Source organism: Bactrocera tryoni, chromosome 1, assembly GCF_016617805.1.
Source record: "Bactrocera tryoni isolate S06 chromosome 1, CSIRO_BtryS06_freeze2, whole genome shotgun sequence".
Lineage (NCBI taxonomy): Eukaryota > Metazoa > Arthropoda > Insecta > Diptera > Tephritidae > Bactrocera > Bactrocera tryoni.
The window spans coordinates 84,526,107-84,553,737 of record NC_052499.1 but is presented as its reverse complement, the minus strand read 5'-3'; the positions used below and the strand labels follow the sequence as shown (position 1 = coordinate 84,553,737).

The 27,631-nt window shown below is 37.2% G+C and overlaps 1 protein-coding gene across 17 annotated transcripts in view; it reads right to left on the bottom strand.

Moving 5' to 3' along the window:
- Window positions 1-873: 873 nt before the first annotated feature.
- Window positions 874-27,631, bottom strand: part of LOC120773526 (F-actin-monooxygenase Mical) — a 92,787-nt gene continuing 66,029 nt past the window's right edge. For 7 of the 17 annotated variants that reach the window (XR_005705175.1, XR_005705171.1, XR_005705173.1 and 4 more), the window contains 10 exons: window positions 27,101-27,573; window positions 26,980-27,041; window positions 25,761-26,009; window positions 23,876-24,394; window positions 22,997-23,266; window positions 22,457-22,940; window positions 22,147-22,265; window positions 15,410-21,930; window positions 14,677-15,337; window positions 13,942-13,999 (listed from right to left, as the gene is read on the bottom strand). Coding sequence is in view for 5 of the 17 variants with exons in the window: in XM_040102514.1 (XP_039958448.1) it covers window positions 1,685-1,690; window positions 2,557-2,795; window positions 3,092-3,192; window positions 3,316-3,399; window positions 3,476-3,683; window positions 3,871-4,129; window positions 8,407-8,439; window positions 9,260-13,783; window positions 13,841-13,999; window positions 22,147-22,265; window positions 22,457-22,940; window positions 22,997-23,266; window positions 23,876-24,394; window positions 25,761-26,009; window positions 26,980-27,041; window positions 27,101-27,573 (7,789 nt within the window). In the remaining 12 variants the exon portion in view is untranslated. Of the gene's footprint in view, window positions 1,691-2,556; window positions 2,796-3,091; window positions 3,193-3,315; window positions 3,400-3,475; window positions 3,684-3,870; window positions 4,130-5,974; window positions 6,268-8,406; window positions 8,440-9,259; window positions 13,784-13,840; window positions 14,000-14,676; window positions 15,338-15,409; window positions 21,931-22,146; window positions 22,266-22,456; window positions 22,941-22,996; window positions 23,267-23,875; window positions 24,395-25,760; window positions 26,010-26,979; window positions 27,042-27,100; window positions 27,574-27,631 lie in introns of those variants that run through there. The other 10 variants (XM_040102514.1, XM_040102522.1, XM_040102556.1 and 7 more) reach the window with 10 other exon arrangements.

Genomic DNA, 27,631 nt, shown 5'->3' with positions numbered 1-27,631 from the left:
TAATATACCCTGTTCAGGGTATAAATATTATTTCGAATTCTCCCAATAGGTGTGACCTTTAAATCTCTGCGTAACTAATTGACACATGTTAAGTGAGAGTCAAAATAGTTGTTCTTGTTACCGCGTGCCAGTGGGATGAACAATATTGAGTCCGTGTCAATCCGTTGAATTGTGTAAATAAAATATCATCCAAATTTCATTTAAACGAATTTCCATTTTATTAAAATTAATTCATCAATAATCTTTAGTTCAATAAAATAAATGTAGGTAAATATTTTTTAGTTTCCTGTTTTCATCTCTTTGTAAATTCGATATACATGTGTAGTACAAATGAATGCTTGTATGTATGTATGTTGTAGCGTGTAAATAAAATAATTACAATAATATTTTTAATTATAGTTTATATCATATAAAATATATTAAAATATATTCACATTCATGTGTGCTGATTACGCTGGATTTGTGCTGCCTTCCCTCTTTAGTATCGTGCATGAGTGTACATGAAATTTTTTTTTTTAAACATTGGCAGCTAAATATATAGTACACATACAAATACTTACTGACACAATTGGTAAACATATTTCAAGTAAAAAATGTGTTTTAACAAAATAATGGCGCACAAATACATACATATATAAATAATAATTGGATATTTAGTAAAAGAAAGACTAAAAAACATAATGTAATAATATACAGTTAAACTTCATTACAACATTAACTAAAATACAATAACATAACTGAGAGACTTATACTCGTATAAAATATACAGCTGCACTTCTGTCATGATGCCTTGCGGAAATTAACACGTAAATAGGTTTAACGCTAACGGAAATAAATACTGCACACATACTATATATAAAATAGAGATGAGCCTATAAATGATAATTAATACACGCGAACATTTGGTGTATTAAGTGAGCAGGAGAGGCTTAGCCGAATAATTCGATTTTTGGTTACAAGGACGTCACATTGTTGTAAAATACACACATTGGGCATATTTTGCCTTTCGTTTTATAAAACTGTACAAACAAAGTATACCGGACGCGCACATATGTATATATTATGTGTTTATATATATCACATTTTTGTGGTCGTACTTTTGTTTGGATCTCAATAAAATTAATTTAAAATTAAGCGTTGTGGCCCACTAATTCTCGGCAAGTATATTTGTTGGCGCATTGCTAACGGTTTTGTTGTATTTTAAGTGTTTTGTTTTTTGTTCTTTTTAATTGAATTCGTATGTTGTGATGAAGGCCAGTATCGACGACTAAAAGCAACAGTTTTTTTTATTGGTTTTTGGTATATATATATGTATATATCCATATATTAAGTGTATGTTTGTCACTTTCGGGTTTCATTACTTTCAATACATTTATATAATTGTCATTGACTATATCTAGTTACTACTATAGGTTTTTAGTACGCGTTTTATGTAGTAAATAATTAATTACTATTTGATGCGATTGCAACATTTGCTCATCTCGAATATTTCAAAGTCCATAACAAGAAAATATTCAAGTTGAAATGTTTTTTAAGCACTAAATAGATTGACTATGTCTCCAAGTGCTTAATTTTAGGTAGTTTTTTTTGTGTTTTTGTTAATGGTTAAAACGTGTTAATTGTGAAGATTTAAAATTGCATGAAATAGTTCAGAGGCGATTAGAGTCCATGGAAAGCGTTTACCTCAAATCTAGAAAGATGGAAAAGAAAAATTTTGATTAGCTCTTGTTTTATGCCGTTATGAAAAGGAACAATTATTATTAATATTAAATTATAGCAAACTATGCATACATACTATGAAATGGTAGTAGATAAAAAAGCAAATAATAAGAAAAATTAAATTGAATAAAAAGTTCTATGTTTCAAAGAGTTGAGACTTTGTCAGAGACTGCGCTGAATCTCAGCTATAGTTAGTTTGCAAACAGAGAAAGCTACAAGTTACCGTTTGAAAACATCGTTGATACAATTAAATAAGCTAAAGCTTCCAAACTAATTTCGTAGCGACTTCCATCTTTACCTACATTTTTTGTTTTATTTCTCAACTTTAAAAATGACCTTAAATTTGTCATTATTATTAAGTTAAGTTAAATATTGGTTTCAATAGAAAGCTGTCTTCATAAAAATTATTTGTTAATTGGCATTTAAAGTAATTGGTAGTATAACTGTAATAAGAGTTGTTTCTGCTCAGACAATATGCAGACATGTTATACGCAATATTATTAACATTTTAAGGAGAAATTTCTCAAAATTAATTTAAAGTAGAGCTAAAAATGAAAATAATTTAGAATTTAAATGAATAGAATAAACCATTGATTTTCTTATATATTGAATCTCACAATTTTTTCTGTTTTTTACTTGAGGTATTTTGTTTGCGTTATTTAAAATATATTCGAAAAAATTACAAATTTCAGTTAAATAATAAATAAAATATAATTATTATTACGAAAAATCAATTAAAAAGTGCCATATAAAACATATAAAAGCCAAGAGAAAAAAAATGAATGCAAAAAGATTTGTGCTTGAAAAGTTTAATGTGCAACTATTTGCTGCACTTACATTTGACTCGTCGTTGTTGTGAATTTGTGCATGAACTGTTCCATATGCACCAGTAGCGCCACCCACTAAATTGATGCCATCTGCGGAGACTGCGGTCGCGGACGACATAAAGTTCAGTGCTGTGGAAAGTTCGGCACCGGAGCTGGTTGGTCTCAAAGCAGCGCGTTTGGCCACAATTTCTAACATCTCATTCAGTATAGCACCTTCGGCTGCCACGTCGGCGGAGCTTTTATCCAATTCTGCAGAAAACAAACAAATAGGATAAATGATTAATGCAGTGTTTAGTATTTCTTCATTTAGATATTTTTCTTTTCATTTTAGATAACTGATATTTTTAGAGGAAAGTAAATAATTTTGTTGAAAATAAAAGGAAAAGCAAATTAATACAAATATTGAAAGTGTGCGAAATGGATTGTTGGGTCGGATATGCGATTGGATTTTTTAGTGACCGTTAAAAATACTTCAAATTCACTATTTGTCGACGAACGAAGCAAAAAGCGGACACACCTTAACATATATAATATATTATACTTACTATTGAAAGACAATCTTAGGTTGAGCTCTTCCTTTAGCTGCGCATGCCTATGCTCCAATTGCAACTCTTGTTGACGTATACTCAGCTCCTCATCGCGTTTCCTGTACGCAAAATATAACAGCGGAGCATTAATATTTTAAATTAACAAAGAACATTGCAGAGGTCTAATTTTATAATAAATTATCTGGTACAAGGTATTCTTTTTATTTCATATACGTTCTTACTTAAGTTGTTTTATATTGCGCCAAATCTCCAAAAGCTCCTTCAGTAGTTTTTCATCATTACTGCCAATATTTGTTGTGTCAAAACTGCAAAAAAATAAATATATAAATGTTTTACTCTGTAACATGATTGTAATGATAGTTTTTTGTGACGGCAACTTACTTGCTGTTATGCTGTTCGCTCTCACCGCGTAGTGCCTTCTCAATTAGAACGCCACGCGCCTCCAACTCTTTTAATTGCACCTCGATTTCCTCCTGCTCACGCTGAATCTCCTGAGCGATTCTGAGTCGCTTGAGCTCAGCTTGTCTAACAGCCTTCGATATGGCACGCTGCCGCTTCTGCTCACGTGTTTCGGTTGCGTTGCTCTCATCTTCAAATCCATGAAAAATATCATCAAAATTACTACTTATGAAACTGTTAATTACGCAGTGAAAGTTGAGAAAGGAAGTACATTCGAATGAACGATTTACAATAGCGAAAACAATACCGTTGGATTAACGTTAAAAGTAACGTAAAAAAAAAGTAAGAAAGAAAGAAAGTAAGTGTGTAAAACAAACCATCGGATCTCTGGTAATTGAGTGGCAAAGGAGGAATGGGCGGTGGTGCCGGTTCATCGATGTCATGTGTCGCCACATAATTCGGCCTGTGAATAAACAATTGTGGGCTGGATGATGAGAGCGCCGCTATTGATGACTTTTTGTTGCCGCTCTTTGTTGGTGTTGTGTTCAAATGTATATTGCTGTTTGATGAGCTCGCATTTGACATTTTTCCAGTGTTGTTGTGTAATTGGGCTTCAAAGAGATAGTCATCTTTGTCCTAATGGCGTGTTTATTTGTTTTTGTTCAAAATTTATTTATTTTTCCAATTAGATATAAATTTATTTCAAAAATTGTTTCGGTTTTCAAAGTGATTTTTGAATTTAATAATTTTTATTTAATTTGTTTTTTAATTTTGTAAATTTTAATGTTGTTATTTGTTATTTTTGTGTGTATGCAATTGTTTCGGTGATGTTTTTTAAGCCGTGCGCGCAATGATGTTTCATAGCAAAATGCAGCAGCATTGTCAGCGGCGTGAAATTAAAAAACATGATGATTTTAGATTTTAGTAATATTACACATTTTAGTTTAGGAGTCGGAAATGAAGCATGAGTTTGTGTTGTAACTACTTGGCACCAACTAGCTCTACTCCAAGCTTATTATCTGTACAGAAATATGAAATCTCGTGTATATTTTCACCAAACACAGAAAAGTCAAGCGCAAATTTAACATAAATAATTACATGCGTCAAATTAAAAATAATAGCAACAATTACTCCGAAACACTGTTCAATTTGAAATCAAGTATAACTAATGCCCCAAACCAGCAGTGAATAAAGGTATTATACACCCAAATGCTTGTTTCGTAAGGACTCGGCGTTATCAATTTTATAAGACATTGTCGACTATAAATAACAAGTTTAGGTGAGGTTTTCATACTCCTATAGGTTTAAAGCTTCTTCTTGACAGTTTTGTAGAGGTTATCGAAAGTCGGTATATGGAAAAATTGCATCAAAATGGTAATAGAAAGCGAATTTGGATTTTTTAGTTTATGGCGGCTCAAGTAATTTAAAATAAGGAAATACGTTAACTTCGACTGCATCAAAACTATGACATCCTTAACAAACAAAGAAGTTTTCAGTGGCCCGATCTGAACCATTTATTCGCTGCTTTGGACAGAGCTAAATTGACTTAGCTCGTCAAGCTGAGTACTTTTCCTTCTGGGTGACTTGGTGTCAAGCTCAATATACCCTGTTCAGGATATATAAATTGGCATGTAGTGAAATGCTTAATCTATCTAATACATAATGATTAACGTTTGCAGTTTTAATTTTTTCCACCCGCAGCTAAGCTGAGCCCTTATAAGATTTGAAGAACTTTTGACAAGAACGAAAATTGATCATTATATACACGAATTAACTATTTAGACAAATATATTTATGTTTCATTTCATTTAGTAATAATATATAAGTATGAACCCAAACCTCGACCGAAACCGAAATCATAACATAAAATTGCATTAAATGATTAAAAAATAATAATTTATTTGAAATGAAACTAAAATGCAAAATAATTATTATTAAACAATTAACATAAAAATATAATAAATGTAAGTAATAGCTGCAGTAAAGTAATATATTATACATATTTTATTGAATTAAAAAAAGTTGTCGACAGTTGCAAAATCGTCTCATAACCGCAAATTCAAAATAATTTTTATTATTGAAAATTGCAAAAAAATTTTTCATGCCGATTTATATTGATTGTACATAGGCGTGTGCATGCATGCAAGTGAAACCATTTTTAATGTGATGATTTTTTAATTATAATTAATATAAAAGTAGAAAGACATGGATTTCAGGCAAATATGTATTTACGTAATCGTTGAATTTATTTCGATTTATGACTGACATTTTACATTTCGTTGTATGGCACATATATACATATACTTGTATGAACGTACGACCTAAGCTAGTATACATATGTTTGTATGTATGTATTACAATGTAAATTTTCTTTATATAAATCGCAAATATTTGTGTTATTACAAAAGTGTATAATATTTTTATGTATATATGTATGTATGTATATAAATCATAATTACTTCATAAATTATAGAAAAAACATAACCATAGAGCAATAATAATATTGTATTTTTTAACATTAATATATTTTCACTAAAATAAAAATAAAATAGTTGTATCTCATTTGTGCCCACAAGCAAGTGGATGGAGTAGTAGAAGTGTTGTGGAGTGGATTGTTCTGAAGTGTAGAGTTTAAGAAAGACTCTTACCAAATGTTCGCCTCTGTCACCCAAAGCATACACACAAACATACGCATATGTTTGAAGCCACTGAGTGCCGAGACGAACACACGAACTTTCTCTGTTACTCTACATGTGCAATAAAATCTATTTATTCTGTAAGAAAAAAACGAAAAAAGGAAAACAAAGAAATAATAATTAAACTCCGAAAACGTTTGAATTACAAACGAAAAATTTAAATTAAAATCGAAAACCAAAAATTTTGTTAGAAAGCTCACAACAGGTACGTGCATTAACGAGCTAAATGTAAATATATGCAGCTGCATGTGCACACATATTTACATATGTACGAGTATGTGTGTGGGCGCTAAAAGCTGTTGCAATGCACTGAGTGTTGCGTGCATCGACAAGAATACTAAACCAAGGACTAAGAAGTGCAATTAAAAGACAAAATATGCGTTTATTTGCGTGTCACAAACAGGTAAACATACGTATGTGGGTGTGTTTATTACGGCAAACGCCTCGCATGCCAAAATGCAGGTATGTAGTGCCAGTAAATATTTTTTTACAATGAATTTGGTGACTATTACACGAGCAAGCATGCCAAAAAGATAAAAATTAATAATAAAAAAACGAAACACAAAAAAAATAAAAATTATGTGCGTATATAAGTGTTTGTATGTTATGTAATTAGCTATGTTTGAATCAAGTTTTCTAAAGTTTACTTTCAAAATGTGCAACCAAATTTTTTTAACCTATTCTAAAGTCTCACTAAAAAACTTGCGGCTTTGCTTCTCTATCAATAACAAATCAACAAGGAATCACAAAGTAAGTTAGAAGAATTATACGAATTATAGAATTATAATACACATGCAATACATTTTTCGACTATTAAAGTACGTGGCGCTAGAATATTATAATGTTTTTCATATGCCTAATATGTAGGTGTATGTGTTTTTTGTTGATTCGAAAGAGTACCTAAAACCTGCTTTTTATTTTTGGTTGATATTGCGAGTCATAGGTGTGAAATAATTTTGGTTTCATTTGGCGAGAAAACGTTTTCCAACTTTTGAATGGATGGATTCGTTAAACCATTTTCTTTTCAGGCCTAAAGTATGGACTCTTTAACCAATTCGAAAATTAAAAACCATTTGCTTGAACCCTATATACATATTTGTGATAATTTGTAGGGTCCATAGACAAGTAATATGGTGAATTTGATGATAGAAAGCGGAAAAAGAAAAATGGACTGAAATTTTTATAGAATTTTTTCGTTTGGATTCGATCAGATGAGGGTTCCGAGTAAAAAATTCTGTATTATAAATTTAATTTTCAATTTTAAATTCCGATTTTGGGAATATTTGGTATTCGAAATTTTCAAATTATTTTTAATAAAGATTTTTGCATTTATAAAACAAAAAATGAAATATAAATGTTAATTCAATTATTTTGTAATACATTAATTGCAACCCTAAAAAATCTGTGGCGGTGGCACAGTTACTTAGTTATGTATATTTTTTTGTTTATTGGGTTTTTAAAACACCGTGCCAGTATAAATAATATAAAATTCTCCTTAAAAACAAAACTCTTCTTCTTAATTCTTAACAAAACTCACTTTTGAATTTAATATAAAACCACAAATTTACTGCAAACTAAATATAACATTGACTAAATGACTATTTATTATTATATGTATTTAACGTTTTCAAAATAAATTTAATAATATAATAAATTGCTTAAAAAATACTGTTTTTTAATTAATTTTATTAACTCCCTAAAATCAGACTACTTCTATAGCTTGTTAATATCAATATGATAATTGAATGTTAACATCAATATACAACTACCGCTACAAATATTCACTACAGTTCTTACTTTACTTCAGTTAATTTTATTTATAATCGTCGACAACTTTTTTTAATTGAGGAAGAAGTTACTACGAAATACTAACTACATGAAGCGAGCATAAAATACGTAAAAGTAAACTAATTTGTAGTTCAAGAGCAATAATAAAATATAACTAATATTGACTAATAATAGAGATCAGCCTACAAACAATAACTATTTTAAAAACAATGTTGTGAAAAATTATGAAAAAGCTTTTATATTATATGTTTTTGTTTTTTAATTTTCTCATAAGCAATAAAAGTCCAAAATGCCAAATTTCATGTTAGTTTTGAATAGAAGCGTTTAGAAAAAGCATTAACATGTATAAGCGAATAGAAAGCATTGTTGCATATCGTAGCAAATGAACTTAGAAATACAAGTAGAGAGCTCAAAAAATGTAAAGCTTACACCAAAACCGATACTCCTGACATCGAAGCAAGACTGCAAAAACGAAAGACTCGGGTTAATTGATTGTTACGCATATAGACGAGTATATAAGATACCAAGTTCTCAGCACACATTATAGCAGAATTATATGATATACTTGTAGTATTTACGTGATATACTTGTAGTATACATATATGGTAAATATGTACACTAAGCTGAAGTGTAAAGGAACAGTAAATTTTATGAAGCAAAAATTGAATTCGCGATTTTATTAATGAAAAAAGATAATCAATTTAAAGCACAAGTAAAACTTGCAACAGAGCACGAAGTGAACTGTATTCTGTTTTGTTTTGTTTTTGTTTTCTTTATTATGAAACATTACAATTGTATATTTTGAGGTGAAGCGGAGGGCTTTTAAGAGTATTTACCTAATAAATGGATACATTTTACCCAGAAAATACTTGAGCTTATTGTACATTCTGAACCAATAATAATATATTATTGACATGCCGAATTAATACAACATAAATAGAGAAATTGAATCAACGAATCCAAACTCAACGAAGAGACAATAATAAGGAACTTCGTGGAAAATCCAGTTCTTTTATAGTCTTAAGATTGCATCTTCACTGAATTAAGATTCTTGAATGGATTATATACTATGTATTGACATTTACTGTACAACTTAAATTTACTTAACACACTTACATACACATACAATTCATCCCACCACCAAACATTTGACTTGCAGCACACGTTTAACAGCAGTTAGCTGCGAATATTACACGGGATGTCAGTGAGCAAACACACACACACATACACATCACACAAGGCTACAAAAAGTAGGGACGCAATTGGAAAGCCGTTTACTAACCTTGGATTTCTCCTTAGTTTTGGGCGATATGCGGAAGCGGCCAAAAACGCCCATATCAATGCCGCTCGTAGCTGTTGTGCCATTGTTGCCACTAGTTCCCGGACGCTCTGACTGTGCAGAGCCAACTACGCTAGTTGCGCTACCGTTACCACCACCACCGTTACCGGTGTCCTTTTTCTCCTTATGAAAGAAGCTAGATAATGATTGTATCAAACTCTTACGACGTTCAGGATCCTTTTGTCTGCGACTGGTCTTGCCTTTGGCTGCTGCTTTGTTATTGATGCTTCCCATGCTGGACTGTATGGAGTTGGAAGAGAGTAACAAATTTGGATCGGATGTGAAATCGGCAGTGGCGCCGGTTGGTTTCGTATTCGAATTGACATCGGCAGATAATTCCGATTGTTTGCTTGTCAAGTAAGCTAAATCGTTGACACTTTTCGAAGCGCTCAACCGGCGATCACATATGCTCTGTTGCTCCGTATCGTTTGTTGATTTCAGCGGAACTTGTGAATGTAGTGCGGTAGCAGTGTTATTTTTGGTTTCCAAGTGTTCGAGATGCAAACGTTGGCGCAATAATTGCATTTTGTCCTCTGGACTGAGACCAAGTTCAGTGTTCGATTTGAGTCGAGCACGAGCGCGTGCTTCGGTGCGTAAATTCTCAGTCGACGCGGAAAGTGAGCTATCTGCACTTAAGGTAGAAATTAAGGGCTTTTGATTGCGATTAGGACGTGCAGGTGCAACTGGTGTCACAAAGTTGTAAGCGCTTTCATTCTTCAATGTTGTTTTGTTGGATTGATTCGGTAAGCCGTACGAAAACGATGGAGTTTTAGTCAATTTGTATCTTTCGAATGCATCCAATTGCTCGCTGGTCAAGTGTTCGCTGAAGGGTCGTTGATGATAACCAATAATGCGGGTTGGCGAACCGCCGGACATTCCATAGGCGGACACATATGTCGATGATTTTTGTAGTGGTATACTTTCTCTGAAATTTGAGCAATTTGAACGTTCTTCTGTGTCCCTTGCTATAGTCGTCGACGGTGTCGCTGCTGTGGATTCATGATAGTGCGCTCGGCTAGTGCAATTGGTGTCAGTAGTTGTGGTAGCCGCCGCGATTTTCGGTGTAGGACTTAGACTAGAGCCACTTGCGTAACCGCTTGTTAGCATCGTACGTTGGCGACTGCGATGCAAACGTTTTTCGGCGTTTAACTGTTTCTTTGATTGTAGTTTGTCCATGACTAGGTCATGTATCAGGTCCTTCTGCTTGGTGCGTTCTTTTGTGATCTCCTCTAGCTTGCGTGTCAATGTCGGAATTTCAGGTACCTTGTGGATTTGTGTAGCCGCTCCCGAAGGACTGGCAGTTGCCGTTACAGATGCATTGACAATCGCGTTTTCCGATTCGGCTGGTGTTGCTTCTATCACAGTTTGAGCATTTCCGGCGGGCATTTCACCTTTGGAACTCTTTCGCCTTTGTTTACGCACATCGGAATCACGAGCCGTACTGATTTGTGTAATTTTTTGCTGCAACGCACGAACGCACTCCTCATAGGACAACTCATTTGAGGGTTTACGTGGTGCTGCTTTCGGCGCAGTCGCTAAAGGTGCAGCATTTTCTTGTGAGACGCTATGTGGATGTATTGCTTTGTTCGAAGAGGCAGTTGAACTGCTCATTGTTGTGCATGTTGACTGTGAGGTTTTTGGATTCTTATCTGAACTGCTGGGAGTTGAGCCAGTTGTCAATTCAGCGCCTTTATCTACAATGTAAGTACTGTTGAGCACATCGGCTACTTTTGGTGAAGATGAGTCAAGCGGACTAGTTACAACGGTTAACGCTTCACTCTCCTCCGTTGTGGTCTTAGTAGTGGTGGCGGTCGATAATTGAATTTGTGAGTTTGGTGTTGCTGTGAAGAGACTGTCGTCCTCCAGATCGTTAAGTGTGCTGGAATCGGTCAGTGATTGTGTCATGAGTGAAGGCGGACCTGTGGCTTGGGATTTTTCCGCCAGCGATGCTACCAAATGTGACTCTTCATTCACAGGCGTCTTAAGCATATCATGTTCATGATCATCGTTTTGTAAGATATAAGCGCCCTGTTCAATGTAATCTACACCAAGTTTCTCATCACGCTTGGTAGCAACTGGTTTATGTGTACCAGCGGCAGATTTGAGTGAATTTGTTTTGTGCGTAGGGGTTTGCTTTGGTGTAGTTTCGATAAACTCCACATATCCGCGATTCCGCAACAGCGCTGTGTTGGTAGCAGAATATCCTTCCGCACATGAACCCTCAGAGCCGGTATCCATGAATTCAATATCATCAATATCGATAGATTTCAGTATGCCCTCGAATTCCGCAACCGGCGCTGTTTTATTTATCTCACCCAGCATTTCAATTGTGGTCGGCAATTTCGAAGCTGCAGACATACGCCTCTTCTCTTTTTTATTACGTTTAATCGTTCCCTTATTAGAGTTAAGCACGAACTCCATATCAATGAAATTCTCCGAAATACAATCGTCCGCTGTCCAGTCCGACAACTCGGTTTCAGTTAACGCCTGACCGGTTCCGGTCAGTTCGGTTTCTGAGTCGGATCCGCGAGACATTAGTTCGCCCGTCGGTGTTATATCACTGTCCACAAGCGGTGAATTTGGTGTGTGGTCTATGGCAGGGCAAGCGATTGAAGAAGCTGTAGGTGTTGTGGGCGTGTTTGGTGATTTTTGAACAGCACTCAAATTCAGCGTAAGTGGTTTAACCGCTTTTGTATGCTCCATAGTTTGTTCAACGATTAACGGAAGATGCTTAAGACTTTCTACCTTATTTTCGTTTTTAGTATCGAATTTAAGATTATACGTTTTTATATTTGGTGGTCCCCGTTCTGGCAATGGCGGACCTCTCTCAGGCAATGGTGGTAATTGTGCTTCAGTATACGCATTCTCTGTCTCTTCACCCTCATCTAATTTATTTGGTTCAGCCTCAATTACCGTACATTCTACCGGTTCGGGTGTTGCAGTAACTGGTTCCATATCAGCTTCGTTTTCATCCTCGATTTCCGATGTCTTGATGGCAGGCGTCTCTGGTACTACTACGCCCGCAGGTATTTCCATGTATTTCAGATCTTCAGGATCACCAATATATTTACCATCAATTATCATCAAACTATCAATTTGCATGAGTGTTCCGGATGTGTCATGGATTTCTACACGTGGTACTTGATGTCCAATGGCCATACCACCGGTTTGTGTATCTGGACTAGTGGTTGACTCCAATATATAGTGTTGTATATCTTCGATGCTCGATGAGCCAGATGTGCAGCTGGAGCCTTCGGTTGATGACATTGTGTCCATTTTGCGTGTGCTCCACGGTATGTTCGGCACTTGTATTTGTAACGTATCGTTCTCGAAAAGTTCTTCCAGTTTTTCTGGTGAATCCATTTTCTCCTCGTCGCAAGAGTGACTCAAAAGATGCTGTTGATCCTCTGTTTGACGTAAAGGTGTTGTCTTACCTGCTGATTTTACTTCCTGTCCAATATGACCCAGTAAATCGGGTATTCTTTCTTTAACATCTTTCGATACATCGGGCTTCAGTTCTTCTATTATGGTATTGTCACTTTTTACTGGTGATTCGCATGTAAGATCTATAATTTTATTACTATCGGCAGTGAGCAATGCATCATTATTTTCAGGGGAATTAGGTTTCATCTCAGCATCGTCAACATTAATGTTCTCTATGAAATCGATATTCGATTCCAACATTTTCGTTGGTATATCTACCTTCGTAATATCTATTATAGATTTTGGTTTTTCCTTTTCCGGTGTAACTAAATCTATTGTGGCCAAAATTGTGTGACTATTAGTTGGTGTTGAAGGTGATTTTTTGTTGTTGACAGTCTCGACTAGAGTCGTATTAACAGTCTCCGAATATTCCATACCTTTATTTAGCTCATTTTTACTATTCACAAACACGTTTTCCTTCTCATTATCTGTCGAAGCAGTGGAAGAGGCCTTCTGTATCGTAATTTCAACTTTGAGGTCGTTCAAAATGTTTGTTGTTGCCGAACGCATTAAATCATTGTTTGTACTTTCGCCTAATTTCGTACGATCCAAAAAGGTTTTCATGCTGGCTGAAATGCCGCTACCTGGATTCAGTAACTTTTGGCATTCGGATATATTCGACTGGAAACTGCGTATGCGTGAGTCAAGTACCGAAGTAGAGCCAGATTTTTGTATCTTATTGCCATTGCCCTGTTCACCAAGCAAATAACGTTTCTTGAGCTCTAGACTTTTCTTTGAGGCGATACCCTCCGTACTGGCCGTTTTATTGAGCAGATAATCGCCGGGACGTGGATTTTGTAAGGGAGTACGACTTTTCGTTAAGAGCGTCGGATCCACCTGTACAAGTGGTTTGAATTGTGGTTGTGGTGGGTTAACTTGATACTTCTGCAGATAACTGCCCCTCAAGTTATGTGCATTAGCAGTGTTGGCGGATGGTATGTGATGTCGTTGACTGGCAGTCGAAGCAATAACGGTAGATTTTACCTGTAATGATATTGATTAGGATATGTATACTTTTGTCTATTGTTTGGACAATCTTACTTGAACTTTTGTTGGTTTTCTGAGGTGAGTATCATCGATGAATATTTTAGGTGTCTCACGAATTATTTCATCGTGATCGAACTCCGAATCAGTGGAAATTTCCGTGGCTGAATTGAGCTCAACCTCCTCGGGAGATGTCGACTCTGATTCGCTTTGAACCTGCAAAACGTAAATGCACATTATTTAATTTCCGAGCTAGTTTATTTATTTAAAGGCAATGAAGAAACAAATTCCAACAAATATACAATAAAGGCTGTGAACGTTGTACTATATACCAATACACAGTCATAAACAAAACAAGGCAGTGAGTAGTCGGATTTGTGGATTTTTGCTTGTGATCTCTTCACTAGCGGTTTAGTCGATATTTTAGTCGTGTTGCGAGTTTGGAAGCAAATGGATTCGCAAAATGCATGCAAAACGATGGGAGCAATGATATGTACTTCAATTCATTACACAACAATCAGCAATGAGGTACGATCCAAAAAGGCACAGCACAAATGAGCACAAGTACTACACTTGAGGAACGCATTTATAAAAGTTTTGATTAATTTATTAATTAAAATATAGTAGGTACATATTAGCATAGAACGCGGCAAAGTTGGTTAAGTAACGCTAACAGTGGGTTAAAGCGAGTTCAGCGCACAATGGACGCACGTTTTGTTATGCCCGCACATCATTCCGGGTTAACATGGATGGCGCACGTAAGTCTCGATCTATCGATCTCGAACGTAAACAAAGGCAGCTGACTTTGAAGCAGTTATTATTTATAGCTTAATACACACTTGTACGCCAAAGCGGTATTGGTTTGGTTGGGTTATGTATTAGTTTTTTTTTACCTTCACAGATCGTACCCGATGGTGGTTATTGAGTGTTAAGCCTCAACTTTCTCTTATTGCACTTTGTCATAATTTTTGTTTTAACGTTTTCAATTCCTCTTCCGCTCTTAAATATGAATGTGTGGGAGACAATTTTGTTAACCGCATTCAAGGATTTATATGTTTGTTTGAGGCACACCGAGCGTAAACAAGCTGGCGGGCAGTTAGGCAGACGTTTTTGGTTGAATGGTTGTTGGTTGGTTGCTTGGTCCGTTGGTTGGTCGTTGGAGGGTCGTACGTACAGGCATTGCAACGAATATTTTTTTTGTTTTTTGTTTTTGTTTATGTTTGTGTTTACGTTTACATTTATTTAAATTGATTACTTTAATTCTTTAGTATGTGTAATGCTAACTAAAGACTTTGATATGTGTATGTTGTACTATTTTGTTGAGACTGGCGTTGGTTTCATTACATTAGTTTGTTATTAAAATTTTTTGTATTCAAAATTGTTTATAATTCTTACAAATATGTGAATGTACTTATGTTTTCAACTAGTTTCGTTCGTTATTTGAGCCAAAGTATGGGTAAAACAACTTTTTGAAGTTTCTTGGCTCGCTTTGAGTTTTGTTCGTGTTGTAGTTGTTGTTGTTCGTTGAAAGCATTGTATTAATATCTCCAAAATCTAATGTTAAATGGAAATTTAGTGCATCTAACAAAATAAATGAATGCATATTTCTTTTAAGCTATAACGCACGATTCTTTGGAGTGTTCCCGTTCACGGTGCCGCGAAGGACTGCGCCTAGTGTAGTCGTTGAAATGCATGCTGCGTCCAATGGCGCCACCATACGCCGCACTACCCGTAGTCAGATATGGATTGTGGTTTAAAGAAGCGGTGCTGGTATATGGTAATGTCGGTGTGCCATAAAGGCGTCGGTTGCTCAACGCATAATCCGAATTATATGTAGGCGTGTAACTATAATGACTATTTGACAATCTGCTATGATCGCGCCCAAGTGTTCGTGAAGTGGGAAAACGTGTCAGTTGTTTGCTCTTATATCCGCTGGGTCGATAACATTCCAACTCGTCCTCCGCTGCATCGAGTGCCTCACGTTCTATGCGCTCTGCGTTAACTACATCGCGTAAATATGGATTCCGTTCAGCGGCACGTTCATTGATAAACTCACTTTTACGATTATGTAAGCGTTTGCTGCGATCCAACAGCATTCGTGTACTGGCGTCTATTGTTTGTTCGGGCGTTTGACCAACTGGTATGTGTCGCAACGGTCGTTTCGGCGCACCACTGATCGAAGTATGCGTAGATGAGTTGTCAACACTCGATGCGGATGACCGCGTACCGAAATTAAGTGAGGGTTCCGCTTCATAGATGGAGGTGATAGGCGAATCTTTGCGAAGATCTGAGATGGACTTTGATGACATTTTTCCATCACTTAGTTCGTCGGTAGCCAATCTATGCCGAGTCGTTGGTTGTGGTGAATGTGATTGCATTTTGCGGTATTTGCTTCTATTCTTAGAGATCTTTCTGATGAAATCATCGTCGTCTGAGTATTGTTCACTCTCCTCGTTGAATACCGTTTTGCCATCAGGCCATTTGCGATTACGAAAAACTTCGGCAACCGGTGATCGTGGTGCTGAATTAGCGCGTTTCACCTCGATCACCGTATCGGGTGAATCACTCATATCGATCTCTGGTGAAAGCTCCGGCTTAGGCCATGGTCTATTCTGAAAAACTTCGGCTATAGGTTCATTGATCTCTGGCAAGACTATCGGTTGCGGTTTTGTGGGAATTTTCAATTTTTGTGGCATCGGCGCTTCCCTCGCTTCACCATTGCTCATCAGCTCGATAAACGCAAATGAGCTGCAACGGGAACTAAGTGAAGGTAAATCTTCTGTTTCCGCTGGTATTACAAGCTTTTTAAAGTTTGGTGGTGTGACCTCCCTTTGTGTGCTAATGCTATCTTGTGTCCCCCGACGCGAACTCAGTGGTGTGGGACGTGGTGTTGTGCACTTAGAGTTGTTGTTGCTATTGATTTTATTACCCGTTTGTGGTTTCTTTACTTTCGTTATATTTTCATTCTCTCTTTCTTTTTTCTCCAATTCTTTATATTCTTTGTCACGTTGTATCAATGCTTGGCGGCGCTCCATTTCGAAATCTTCTATTATACGACGTTCATCTGAGTCACTGCTGTTGGAGGAAATATTATTCAGCAGTCTTATTGAACTCGTCGGCGAAACATCTTTTATTCTAGTTTCGTCTAAACCACGACGTTCGGCATGAATGAATTTACGTCGTGGCATAGGACTCGCCGGCATTTTAGTCATATCCCATTCCAACGATCGCTCCTTACTTGAGGCTTTGCTGGAATTTGGAACGCTCAAAATCTCATTGCTGTTTGATGATTTCGTATTATCTCCATTTAAATTGTCTTTAAGATTAGTGGTCGTGGATAGATTCTCTGCTGAGTCTGAATTGCTTGCAGCTTGTAATAACCGCCATTGCATCAATGGAGAGTTACCAAGGTCCACATTGGTATTTTGCGTTGCTTTGCATTGTGTGATCGGAGAGTCATTGAGAGTTGGTATCTTATCACTGCCAGTAGAAGATTGCGATAATTTTCGCTGTAATAACGGACTCTGTTTGAGAGGCGATGTTGTTTGTTCTAAGACTGAAGATTTTGGAAGCCTTGGTGTGTTAGAAATCGCTTCGGTTTTAATTGTTTTCCCGTTTATTGCGGATCTCGGTTGGTTTCGCTGCATTTCTGGAGATTCGGTTGCATTATTCGTTTTTTCATCAATGGAGGCCTGTGAATTTGTTCGGAGGGTTCGCTGCATTGCTGCAGATTCCGTGGAATTACTCGTTTTTTCATCAATGGAGGCCTGTGAATTTCTTGGAAGGGTTCGCCGCATTGCAGCAGATACGGTTGCATTACCCGTTTTTTCATCAATGGAGGCTTGTGAATTTTTTCGAAGGACGATTCCAGGTTCATTGGATGGAGTTATTATTTGATTAATAGAAGTCTCAGTTTTTACTGGCATTTCAGGAATCACATTCGAAGTGATATCTTGAGTCGATTGCTTATTATTAGAATAGTTGGCTCTGCTTTCTTCGTCATTTATGGTTTGCACATCATTGATCTTTCCATCTTCCGTTTGTTTTATTTTCGCAACTTTTGAAGTTTCTTTAGGTATATCCTTAATAGGGAGTGTCTCGTTGACAACATGATTTGATTGTACATTGTTCTTATTTTCAGTTATTGGACTTGATCGTTGAACAGAGATTGGAAGGTTCTGGTAATGACTTTCCTTCACATCCTCTAATTCATCTTCGGATATGTTACGTGGGAACTTGTGTATTGAAATGCCACCATTTGCTGCTAATTCAGCAGTTAAACTTTTTGTGAATGTTGTTTGCAATAAATCCTGCACCGATGGAGGCATATTGTCGGGGCATAATTTTGCTAATTTGTGTTTGATGCGTTGCGGTGCAATGGGTGCTGAAGCTTCACTGGAGGATGAGGTACTTTTCTGTCGTCGCTGTGGACGGATGGGGAAAGGCATTTCTTGGGGTTCCATATAAAGCATTGTCTGTATACTCTCGAGAGTTAAGGGTCCTGCTTTGATAGCTGAGGGATTGCAGAGTGTTTTTTGATCAGCATTAGACGTGGCACTTTTATTATTTTCATGCTCATTGGCTTGTGTGAAATCTGATGAAGCTTTGGGAGATTCTAGTGTTTCAAATTTGATTGTAGGCACCTCATCCTTTTCTAAAGACTCAAGTCGATCAACAAAATCTGCGTCCTCTTCGATCGCAGTGCTCTTCAATGGTATGCGTGGTGTGATGCCCACCAATTCATCGTTCGAATCAAACTCCACATTCACCAACATTTCATCTGAGAACTGACTAAATAACTTTTCGATGCTTTCATCCTCTGACGAGCCCCGCATGCGTACTGTCGTCGGTGCAGCACTGGGGCTTTTACTAATAGACGTACACAATGAATCACATTCCTCTTCTGTATTGGCGTTCTGTTCACTGTGTTCGTTAGAAAGGCGTTCTACAATATTTTGGAACAGTTCATCCACATTTCCACTATCTGGCGAACTTTGTGTTAATTTTGTGGCTACAATATCCAGTTTTTCAGCCAGCGAGACATCTGAACAGCGTCGCGAATGCAAACTTGCGGCGGAATTGCGGCGTGAATTGCTTAGCGATTTGTCACAGCCTGTCTTTGGTAAATTTTTTATGTCCTCTACAAGTGGCCGTCTTTTTAAGACCGGTGTTTCTGGTGCTGAATTATCAGAGTTGTTGGAGTTTTGGCGCGATAAAGTTTTGGTTTGAATAGCCGTGTCAGTAACAGTGCACGCAACGCCATTGGATTGGTTTTGATCGCAAGGGTCTTGAGCCACAATAACATTTTGGTCATGAACTGGCGATACCTTGGTCTCTAAGTTCATTATACTACCCTTTTCCACTAAGAGTAAGGTTTCGAAGTCTTCCATTTGACTTTTAGGCGGCGATATCCTCTTCCTTGCAGCTTCCGCTGGTTTTGAAACCTTGTCGACGTTGTTCTTTGTGTTGTCAGAAGTGTTGCGTTGACTTTTTGTTGGCGAAGGCGACTTACGTTTGGCATTCTTTGAGTTAACTTGTAAATTTGTGGACGGTTTCGCTTTCGCTTTCGTTTCCGTGGTTTTATTTAAGTTCTTGCTTGGCGACGATGATTTCTTCACTGTGCCGCTATTAACTAAAGTTTTTTTTGTGGTTGCCACATTTTTCTTCTCGGGTGATTTGGTTTTAATTTTTTCTGGTGATTTCGATTTGATACCGAAAAACTTGGCAAACTTCGACTCACGGTATTGCACGGGCAAATCTTCGTATTTTGACTTTTTCAATGCTTCGGTTTTGGCTGCCGCTTCTTCTTCTTCAATCGCACGTTTCTTCGAAAAGAAGTTATCGCGTTTCTTTTGTAGAAAATTGGTTGCTTCATTACGCCATTCAGACTTCAGATATTCCATTGTCTTCTCCAAATCACTCAATGAGTCGGACTCACGCGACATGGCGGAATCATGAGAAATTAGTGATTCCTGCGACTTGTTTAAATTGCTTATGGTTGATTCCATACGCCGCAGTTTGAACGATTGCTCCGAAGACTTAACCGAACTCATTGATTCGAAACGTGCCAGTAAGCCTTGTACACCGATGGGTCGATCGCCGTCCTCTTTAGTTGTCAATTCGTCTTTCGCCATGCTTCTCTCTTTTGAGAGTCGCTCGAACTCCCCCTCCCCCAATGATTTGGTTTTCAGCAAACGCTTTTTATTACTGATTGTTGCCGGTTCGGCTATACCTAAATCTATGCCCGTTTCTTGGAACATACGCTCAATTTTATCTGAAAGATCTTCGCTGGGTGATTTTTCCTCCTTGAATAGTTTCGAATACTCCGCACTGGGTGAATGCATCTCCTTATCAGAGCATTGTAGAATTTCATCTAGCACCCGATCAGATTCATCACGTGGCACAATAGATTTGTCTTGTACGTCATTGGCCTTTTTCGTTGCGTTTCCTCCCACCTTCTTTTTGGGCACAATCTTTTTTATGATCTTCACATTACCCTTCTTTGTCACAGCTGCCGTTGCAGTTGTGGTTGTGACGGCGGCTTGTCCGCTTTTTGCTGCTACATCTTTATTGACCACGACTGGTGTAGTTTTCTTTGACAAATCAACGGCGCCGTCCAACTGATGATCACGCAAACTGAAAGCGGCGTTTCCCAGTGAAGCTTGTCGTTTCGGCGCAAGTTTGTTGACCTTAACCGCCGTTGTGTTTTTATTGCTTGCATTTGTTGAAGTAGTCGGTGCAGGCGCAATGGCATTCTCCGTTTGCGACTTCTTCAACTTGTCCGCAACTGTTACTACGGCACTGCGACGCTGTGGCGTCGGACTGCTGGGAAAATATTTTGCTAAATCAACATCCTTTAAATTTTTTTGGTTTTTATTGACCGCAGCGGCATTTGTTTTCTGTTGCTTTTGATCGGGAAAATATTTGGAGAGGTCTACGGATGGGTTTGCTTGGGAACTAACAGTTGGCACGACCATTTGCGATTTTATGGCGTCCATTGTGCCGGAAAAACTTTTTGCTTCGATTTCCTTCAACTTTTCCTGCATCAGTCGTCTGTCGACCTTTGGTGAAAATTTACTCTCCGCGTCATAAAACAGCTTACCCATATCTGAATTCGACCGATTAGGACCAATTCCCTTATCTTTGCTATCATCAATGTTCTTCACAAGACCCAATATGTTTTGTATTTGCATTCGGCTATCATTTGCTATGACCTCGTCCTTAGAGGTGAATTTTTCCGAACGCTTAAGACTGTTTGTGCGACTAACAGACTGTTCTCCGCTTTTAGCAGATTCTTTGTTTTCCTGTGTAGCTTTGCTCTTAAAACTATTAGAGCGACTAGCACTTGCACTGGGCTTTTTGCTAGCGCTGGGACTGGCAGTCGGACTTAGCTGTTGTCTTTTAAGACTGCCTTGGCGATTGAGCGAAGCTGTTTTGATCTCTGCTTTCAAACTCGCCAATACCTCTTCAGGTGAAGTGGCTTTTTGAGCCGCGGCAGACTTTTTAATATCTGTGCTGGCATTCTCGTTACTCTTTTCAGATTTTAATTCTGTTTTTAGCTTCTCTAACACACTTTCAGCCAAGGTAGCAGTAGGCTGTTTTATATTCTCATCAGCCTTCGCATTTTCTTTCTGCTCTTTTAGCACATCCTGTTTCGGCGCAAAACGATTTTCAAACGCTGACTTGGGTGCTAGTGGATTTGAGTTGCTTGCAGAGTTGTCTGCCAGCCATTTTTCTTTCATTGTTAATTTCTTCAGTATATCGCTGTTTACTAAATTTTCTTTGGCTATGGTTTCGATATCCTTACTCATTTTAACCACACTGTTGAGGCGATGTAGTTTCTCATTGATTGCCTCAATTTCGGCGCTAAAGCGGCGTCCAGTGCTTTGTTCCAACTTCTCAATGTCCGCTTTTGTAGGTGGTAGCGCCTTAGAGGGGGCGTGTGTGGGAAGTGGTGCTATGTCACCAGCAAACGAATCCACCGACATGAAGGATTTTTCAGAGTTATATGAATTTTCGGAACACTTATCAATATCTAGTTTAGCGTCTTGCTTTAGGGCAGGCTGTTCAACAGCCTCATTACCCGCCGGAACTGGAATCATCTCTACATTTTCAATGCCTTCATTATTTTCAGCTGGCAATGGAATCTATTTTTATATTTTGTTTTGTGGATTTGTTTGAAAATTAATTTTAGTACAAATTTGTGTGATAATAATGAAACCAACACCATTAAATTTTGTATTTCAAGGTGAGTATATGTGATGACAATTGATAGAAGAAAATAAATATAAAAATAATAGTGATTTATTGCAAGAATTAATAAAAGAACATAAGCTAGTTCAATATCAATGATTAAAACTCACCTCAGTTTCCGTGTCAGTGGGCAAGTTCGCGGGCAGTGGCTGTAGGCGCACTTCTTCTCGACGTAGTTCACGAGCCTTTTTGAAATCTTCACCTTCGGTATCGTCTTTACCATCGTCATCTGAGAAATAGTCAATGCAAAGCAATTGTAAAATAATCCCAAATGCTAACAAGTGAAGATAGTGGTATTTGAGATTGATTTTGATAAATTTTAACGGATCGAATCTACACCATGAGTCTTAGTTGATATGGTTGTAATCGTTAATTAATGCGAGCTTTATATGATTGATATTACGAATTTGGAAAACTCACCCGCAATTCCGTCACTCGAATCATAAAAATCATCTGAATCATCACTATCGGAGTAATGTTGTTTGCCAATCCAATCGGTGGCCAACTGTAATGTTTGTGCGGCCAATGGTGAGTCATTTGCCTCTTCGAACATATCAGCATCAGACTCGGTATCCGAGTCATCGGAACTGGAGAGATCCGATTCAGAATCTTGATTAGATTCAGGCAAGAAATTTCTGCCCGACCACTCGTGCTCATCGAGTATATGCTCCTCCGAAGGTTCACCATCGGACATAGCATCGGTATTTTCGAATTCGATACGTTCCGGTGTTTGACCACGGTCCAATAAATCGAGCTGTACAACGCTGTCAGCGGGGCCACGAAGTTTATCAGGCGTTTTGGGTAGGTCTGTTTGTGTGATTCCACTTGCAGCGTCCGCCGTTGTAACGGTAATGTCGACGGCAGCAGCTGCAGCGGCGGCAGCTTGTTGCTGCTGAGTTGGCTTCTGAAATTACATTATAATAATTTCTGTGCATGCATATATAAGTGAGTGATATTTACCCTTTGACCTGGTTTTCTGACTACAGGACGTATTGCCTTTGCTGGCAGCTTAAAGTGTTGCGTGCAGTAGAAGCGTCCATTTGGATCGTCGCGATCGAATGCATAGCCGCCGAGACGCAAATTTGTATGACAATGATGACACTTCAGACACGAACGATGAAATACGAGATCTTCGGCGGTGATTTTTTCCATTAAGTAAACGATTTGTTTGCAGAAGTGGCACTTTTCGGACGCGGCTTGCTTCTTAAATGCCAACGCGACCTTAGCGCTCTGGTGAAAAATATGATTATTATTAAATACAATTTTATAGTACTATATTAAAAGCACTTAACGATATGATTAATGATAAAAAAATGGTGAGCTCAAATGTTATTCGAGTGTGAGTGCTTGTATGGGTATGAGTTATGTGCAAAGATGAAAGACGAAACACCTCGGAACGGAACTTAAATGCTAATTAAGAGAACCTTTAAACCTGAATGCATTAACGCATGGCGCTTCAACAAAGACTACATTAACCATTTCGATATAATTATCCTGCTTCAAGAAATTCGAGGTCTTTCTGAAGCATTAATATAATACATACAAGAAATATTACAAAATAAAAAATCAAGTAAATGAAAAACGTTGGATAAAACGAGAAAGCAATAACTAAAACCCAAGCAACACAAAAACAAAGTGATAACCAAAAAGTCGACTTCACTGAACTGCCACTGAAGACAACTGTAACTAACATTACGTAAGCGCAACCATAATAATATCGACTGCAGACTTAAGTTATAAACTTCAATACTAAAGTCGTACATATGATGCTTGTGATTGTTCGTCAACGTCTTCAGGGCAAAGTAACCGTAAAGTCGACCCAACTAGCACATTACTCACGGATTTCGGCGCGCTATTGACAGCGGCGGGAGTAGGATTCTTTTCGTCGCTCGTTTTATCATCTTTCTTAACAAATTGCCCAGCAATTGATGCGACCTTGTTGCGGCCGCGTTCACCAACTTCCAGTATGGAACCCTCCTTTAGCTGTTTATCCAAATTTTTTAAGGTTTGATCGATCTCTTTGAACTTCTCCTCTACAGATTCTTGGCGCGTTGGTTTTGCCATTTTATTTTGTCTAGCCAAAAATTGTTCTTTACTCCATTTCGGCACCTTTTCACGTCCTTTCGGACCGTGTATTTCAGTTCGTTTTGATTGTTCGATTTTCTTTTCGATTTCGCGCACATTCCAATCATTGCTGTCGATCTTGCCAATGGCACGCATTAAGTCTTTGGGCTTCTTATCATTGCCACAAGCATTCTTCGAGCTTATGCGTTGCTCCATAGATTTGATGCGATCACTAAACTGTTCATCCGGATTATTTCGTGGCATGGCTGATGGTATATCGCCGCGATTGCGATCCTGTACATGGCATTTCATTGAATTTCACAGTTCGTCGGAGGTAGGGAAGTGGAAATGGGAAGGTGTGTGTTCAGTTTTGAATTTTAGCAAAGTAAAATGTAGGAAAAGTGGTCGGAAAGGTTTTTATGGAGAAAAAGAAAAAATCATGATTTCAATATAAAAAATTATAGCATTTCGTAAATAAATTGTACAACAATCTAAATGGAGCTTAATATTAAACAAAAAAGGTACACGTACAGTAAAACTTAAAACACTCTTAAAACAAAATTAATTAAACACAAACGGGTCGCAGCGAATACAAAACAAAATATCAAATTACGCACGAGTACATTAGTCGCTTTCACTGGTTAGTTGCGATTACACGAAACCCACAAAACCCATGAAACCAAATAAACATAACATATTTAATGATTTCACATACAAATTATCACAAGCAACTCCATTATAAACCTAAAACATGAAATGTATAGATTTAATGCCCTCAACAAAAAGTAATCGTGGCTCTTTCTAAGTCAAAAACTATTTTATATGAAGAAATCACTCAAAACTGCGTTCAGCATACTAGGACCCTGTGACTACCGAGGGTAAAAATTATATACTTTTTTTATAATAGCTATAAATGCTTAAAAGCTTGAACGTTGTTGTAGAAATCAATCAAATGTCTCGACAACAACTTACCACACTTGATTAAAAGAATCAAGACGTAAACTAGTTACAAATAGGAGAAGCGCGGCTAAACAGTGGACAGAGATGTAACGCCAAATTAACAAATTGTTATGATATATAATAACCTCAAAATTTACAATAAAAAGTAGCTATTCAACTGAAAATCAGGAAAATTTACCTTAAAAAAAAACTTTCGGCTTTTTCAAATCTAATTATGCTTGTCAATTAGTAATGAGGTCCAAATGCTATATACCACAAATTGAGAATATCAGTAATTCTAATATATGTATATTTTTTCTGATTTAAAAAACTCGATTTTCCAGTTAAATAGCTCGCGTCTATACACTTTAAGATCACAACTAATACCAAATCTGCTTTTCTCCGCCAAATAAGTATTAAATGATTTTACAGTTAACTATTGAGCAACGAGCGATTGTGTTATTTAAAATCAAAGCGGCATGTTATTAAAATTTCTCTAACAAAACTCTGAAATCCTAGTTAACAAAATAATTCATTCAATATTAGTTATCAACGATTAACAGCGTTTATTGCAACACTCGAAATCAGCAGCATTCCGCGAGTGTTAAGTGGGTTAGCAGGAGCATTTAGAACATGTAAACAGCTTTGCACTATTCACGCGATCAAACATGGTGGCAGGCAACAGTAAACAAGAAAAGTACAACAACTTTGACTATCTTACAGGATACAGCAATTTGCGCTCCAAATCCTTCACGCGATCATTGAACTCCGGCGCATGTTGGCGATATATGAACAATGAGTAGTCCTCAAATGCGGTCGGATCGTCAGTTTCACGCAGCAATGTGTTCACTTGCAACATTTGCAAGCTCTTGTAAAAGTTCTGTGTCTGTTGATAACGTTGCTGTCGACGTTTGCTTATACGCTCCTGGCGATTTTGTTCGATTTCTTGTAGGCGCTTTTGTCGTTCTTCCTAATAATTCGTAATAACAGCAATTGGCAAATTGAGCAGAGGGTCAATAGGGTGTACATACATATGCTTATTAAATACATTAAGGGACCTGGCGTTTGATTACGAACTGCTACGGAAGGATATGCGCAAACGTAAAGTGAGTAAATGAATATAAAGGTTAATATTTGTATGACTTTTTTTTTAATGAAAACCCAATGATGAACGAGTAGGCAATAGAAAACATTTGTATGTGTGAATGTAGTCAGATTAGTAAAACGGATGGAGGTACGAAAAATGCAAAAGCAAAAAACCATGAGAGCACATCAATAATATATGGTGAATACCTCAGAGTGTAAGTCTGAAAGCTCATTTATGACGATGCATGTACTCTGATGACGGTCTAGCATAATATGAACCTTATGAAAATAATAATACACAAGCGTTTCGGTATGTTTTGTTTTTCAAATGGAATAATTTACAAATAATAATCATCAGATGTGATAAGATATACATATGTTTGTATGTAAAACTGAAAATATATAACTTTTTTGTGTTGTTTGTGTGTGTTTGAAAAGTGATCCTGACTTTCTGCTTAAAACAGCATTAACAAATTGTTTAATTTTGTTTTTTAATTCATTGTTCTACCAATTTGTGTGCTTATTCAAGTGTTTTTTGTTTTAAAATTAACATGATATTTTGTATTTTTTGGCCAAATTAATTTTAAATTTATTCAAATTATTTAAAAAATTAAATTTATCCAATAAAAGTCGAAAGTCGATTTGAAAAAGGTAAAAAATTAAAATTTCGAAAAGTTGATTCATTTTTAAGATTTCAGGATATATGCTCAAACTACTTCATCTCAAGTTCAATTTTATGTATGTTATATTATTACTGACAATTTCGATAGCAGAAATTTTATTTAGATCACTTTTCAATGTCTGAAAATGTAATTTACAAAAGCATCCTTTATTACCGCTATTGTGGTACTCACAATATTAGCAGCCTTCTCGACATTTCTTCTCTTCTTGGCACGACGTGGTGTATCGGTTTGACCTGCAATGCAGAAATTCAGTTTATTGGCTATTTTGATATTTCTTTGTCACTGTTCATACCTTGTTGTGGCGAACTAGCTGCAGCTGGGCCGCCTGCAGCCGGCTCATGCCTGCGCACGCGTTTTACACGCTCTTCATCCAGCACCGAGCGGCGTTGCACCACTTGCGGCACGTCCACCATATCCTCGATGGGACTTTTTGCTTTCGGATATTTCGGCTTGGTCGAAAGTTGCAACAATTTCGAGAAGTCTGGCTGCGCATGCGCATTGTTGAGACGGTATTTTTCGCGCAGCTCTGAGATATCCATCTTTGGATGTTTCAGATACGGCACTTCACCGCGGAACACTTCACGCACTTGATTCAAATAGTGCAGCCAGTGACGTGTATCCACTTTCTCTAGATCTACAGATTTCTCACCGCTCATGATGCGTGGCAGTTGATATTCCGCTTCTAATATTCTGAAAGCAACTTCATTGCGTTCAGCCAGCGTTAAGTCACGTGTTGCTGAGTAATCGATTAAGTCCGGCCGAAAACTAAATGAATTGTTCAAATGAAAACCGAAATTTACAAAATGCATTTAAAAAACAACAT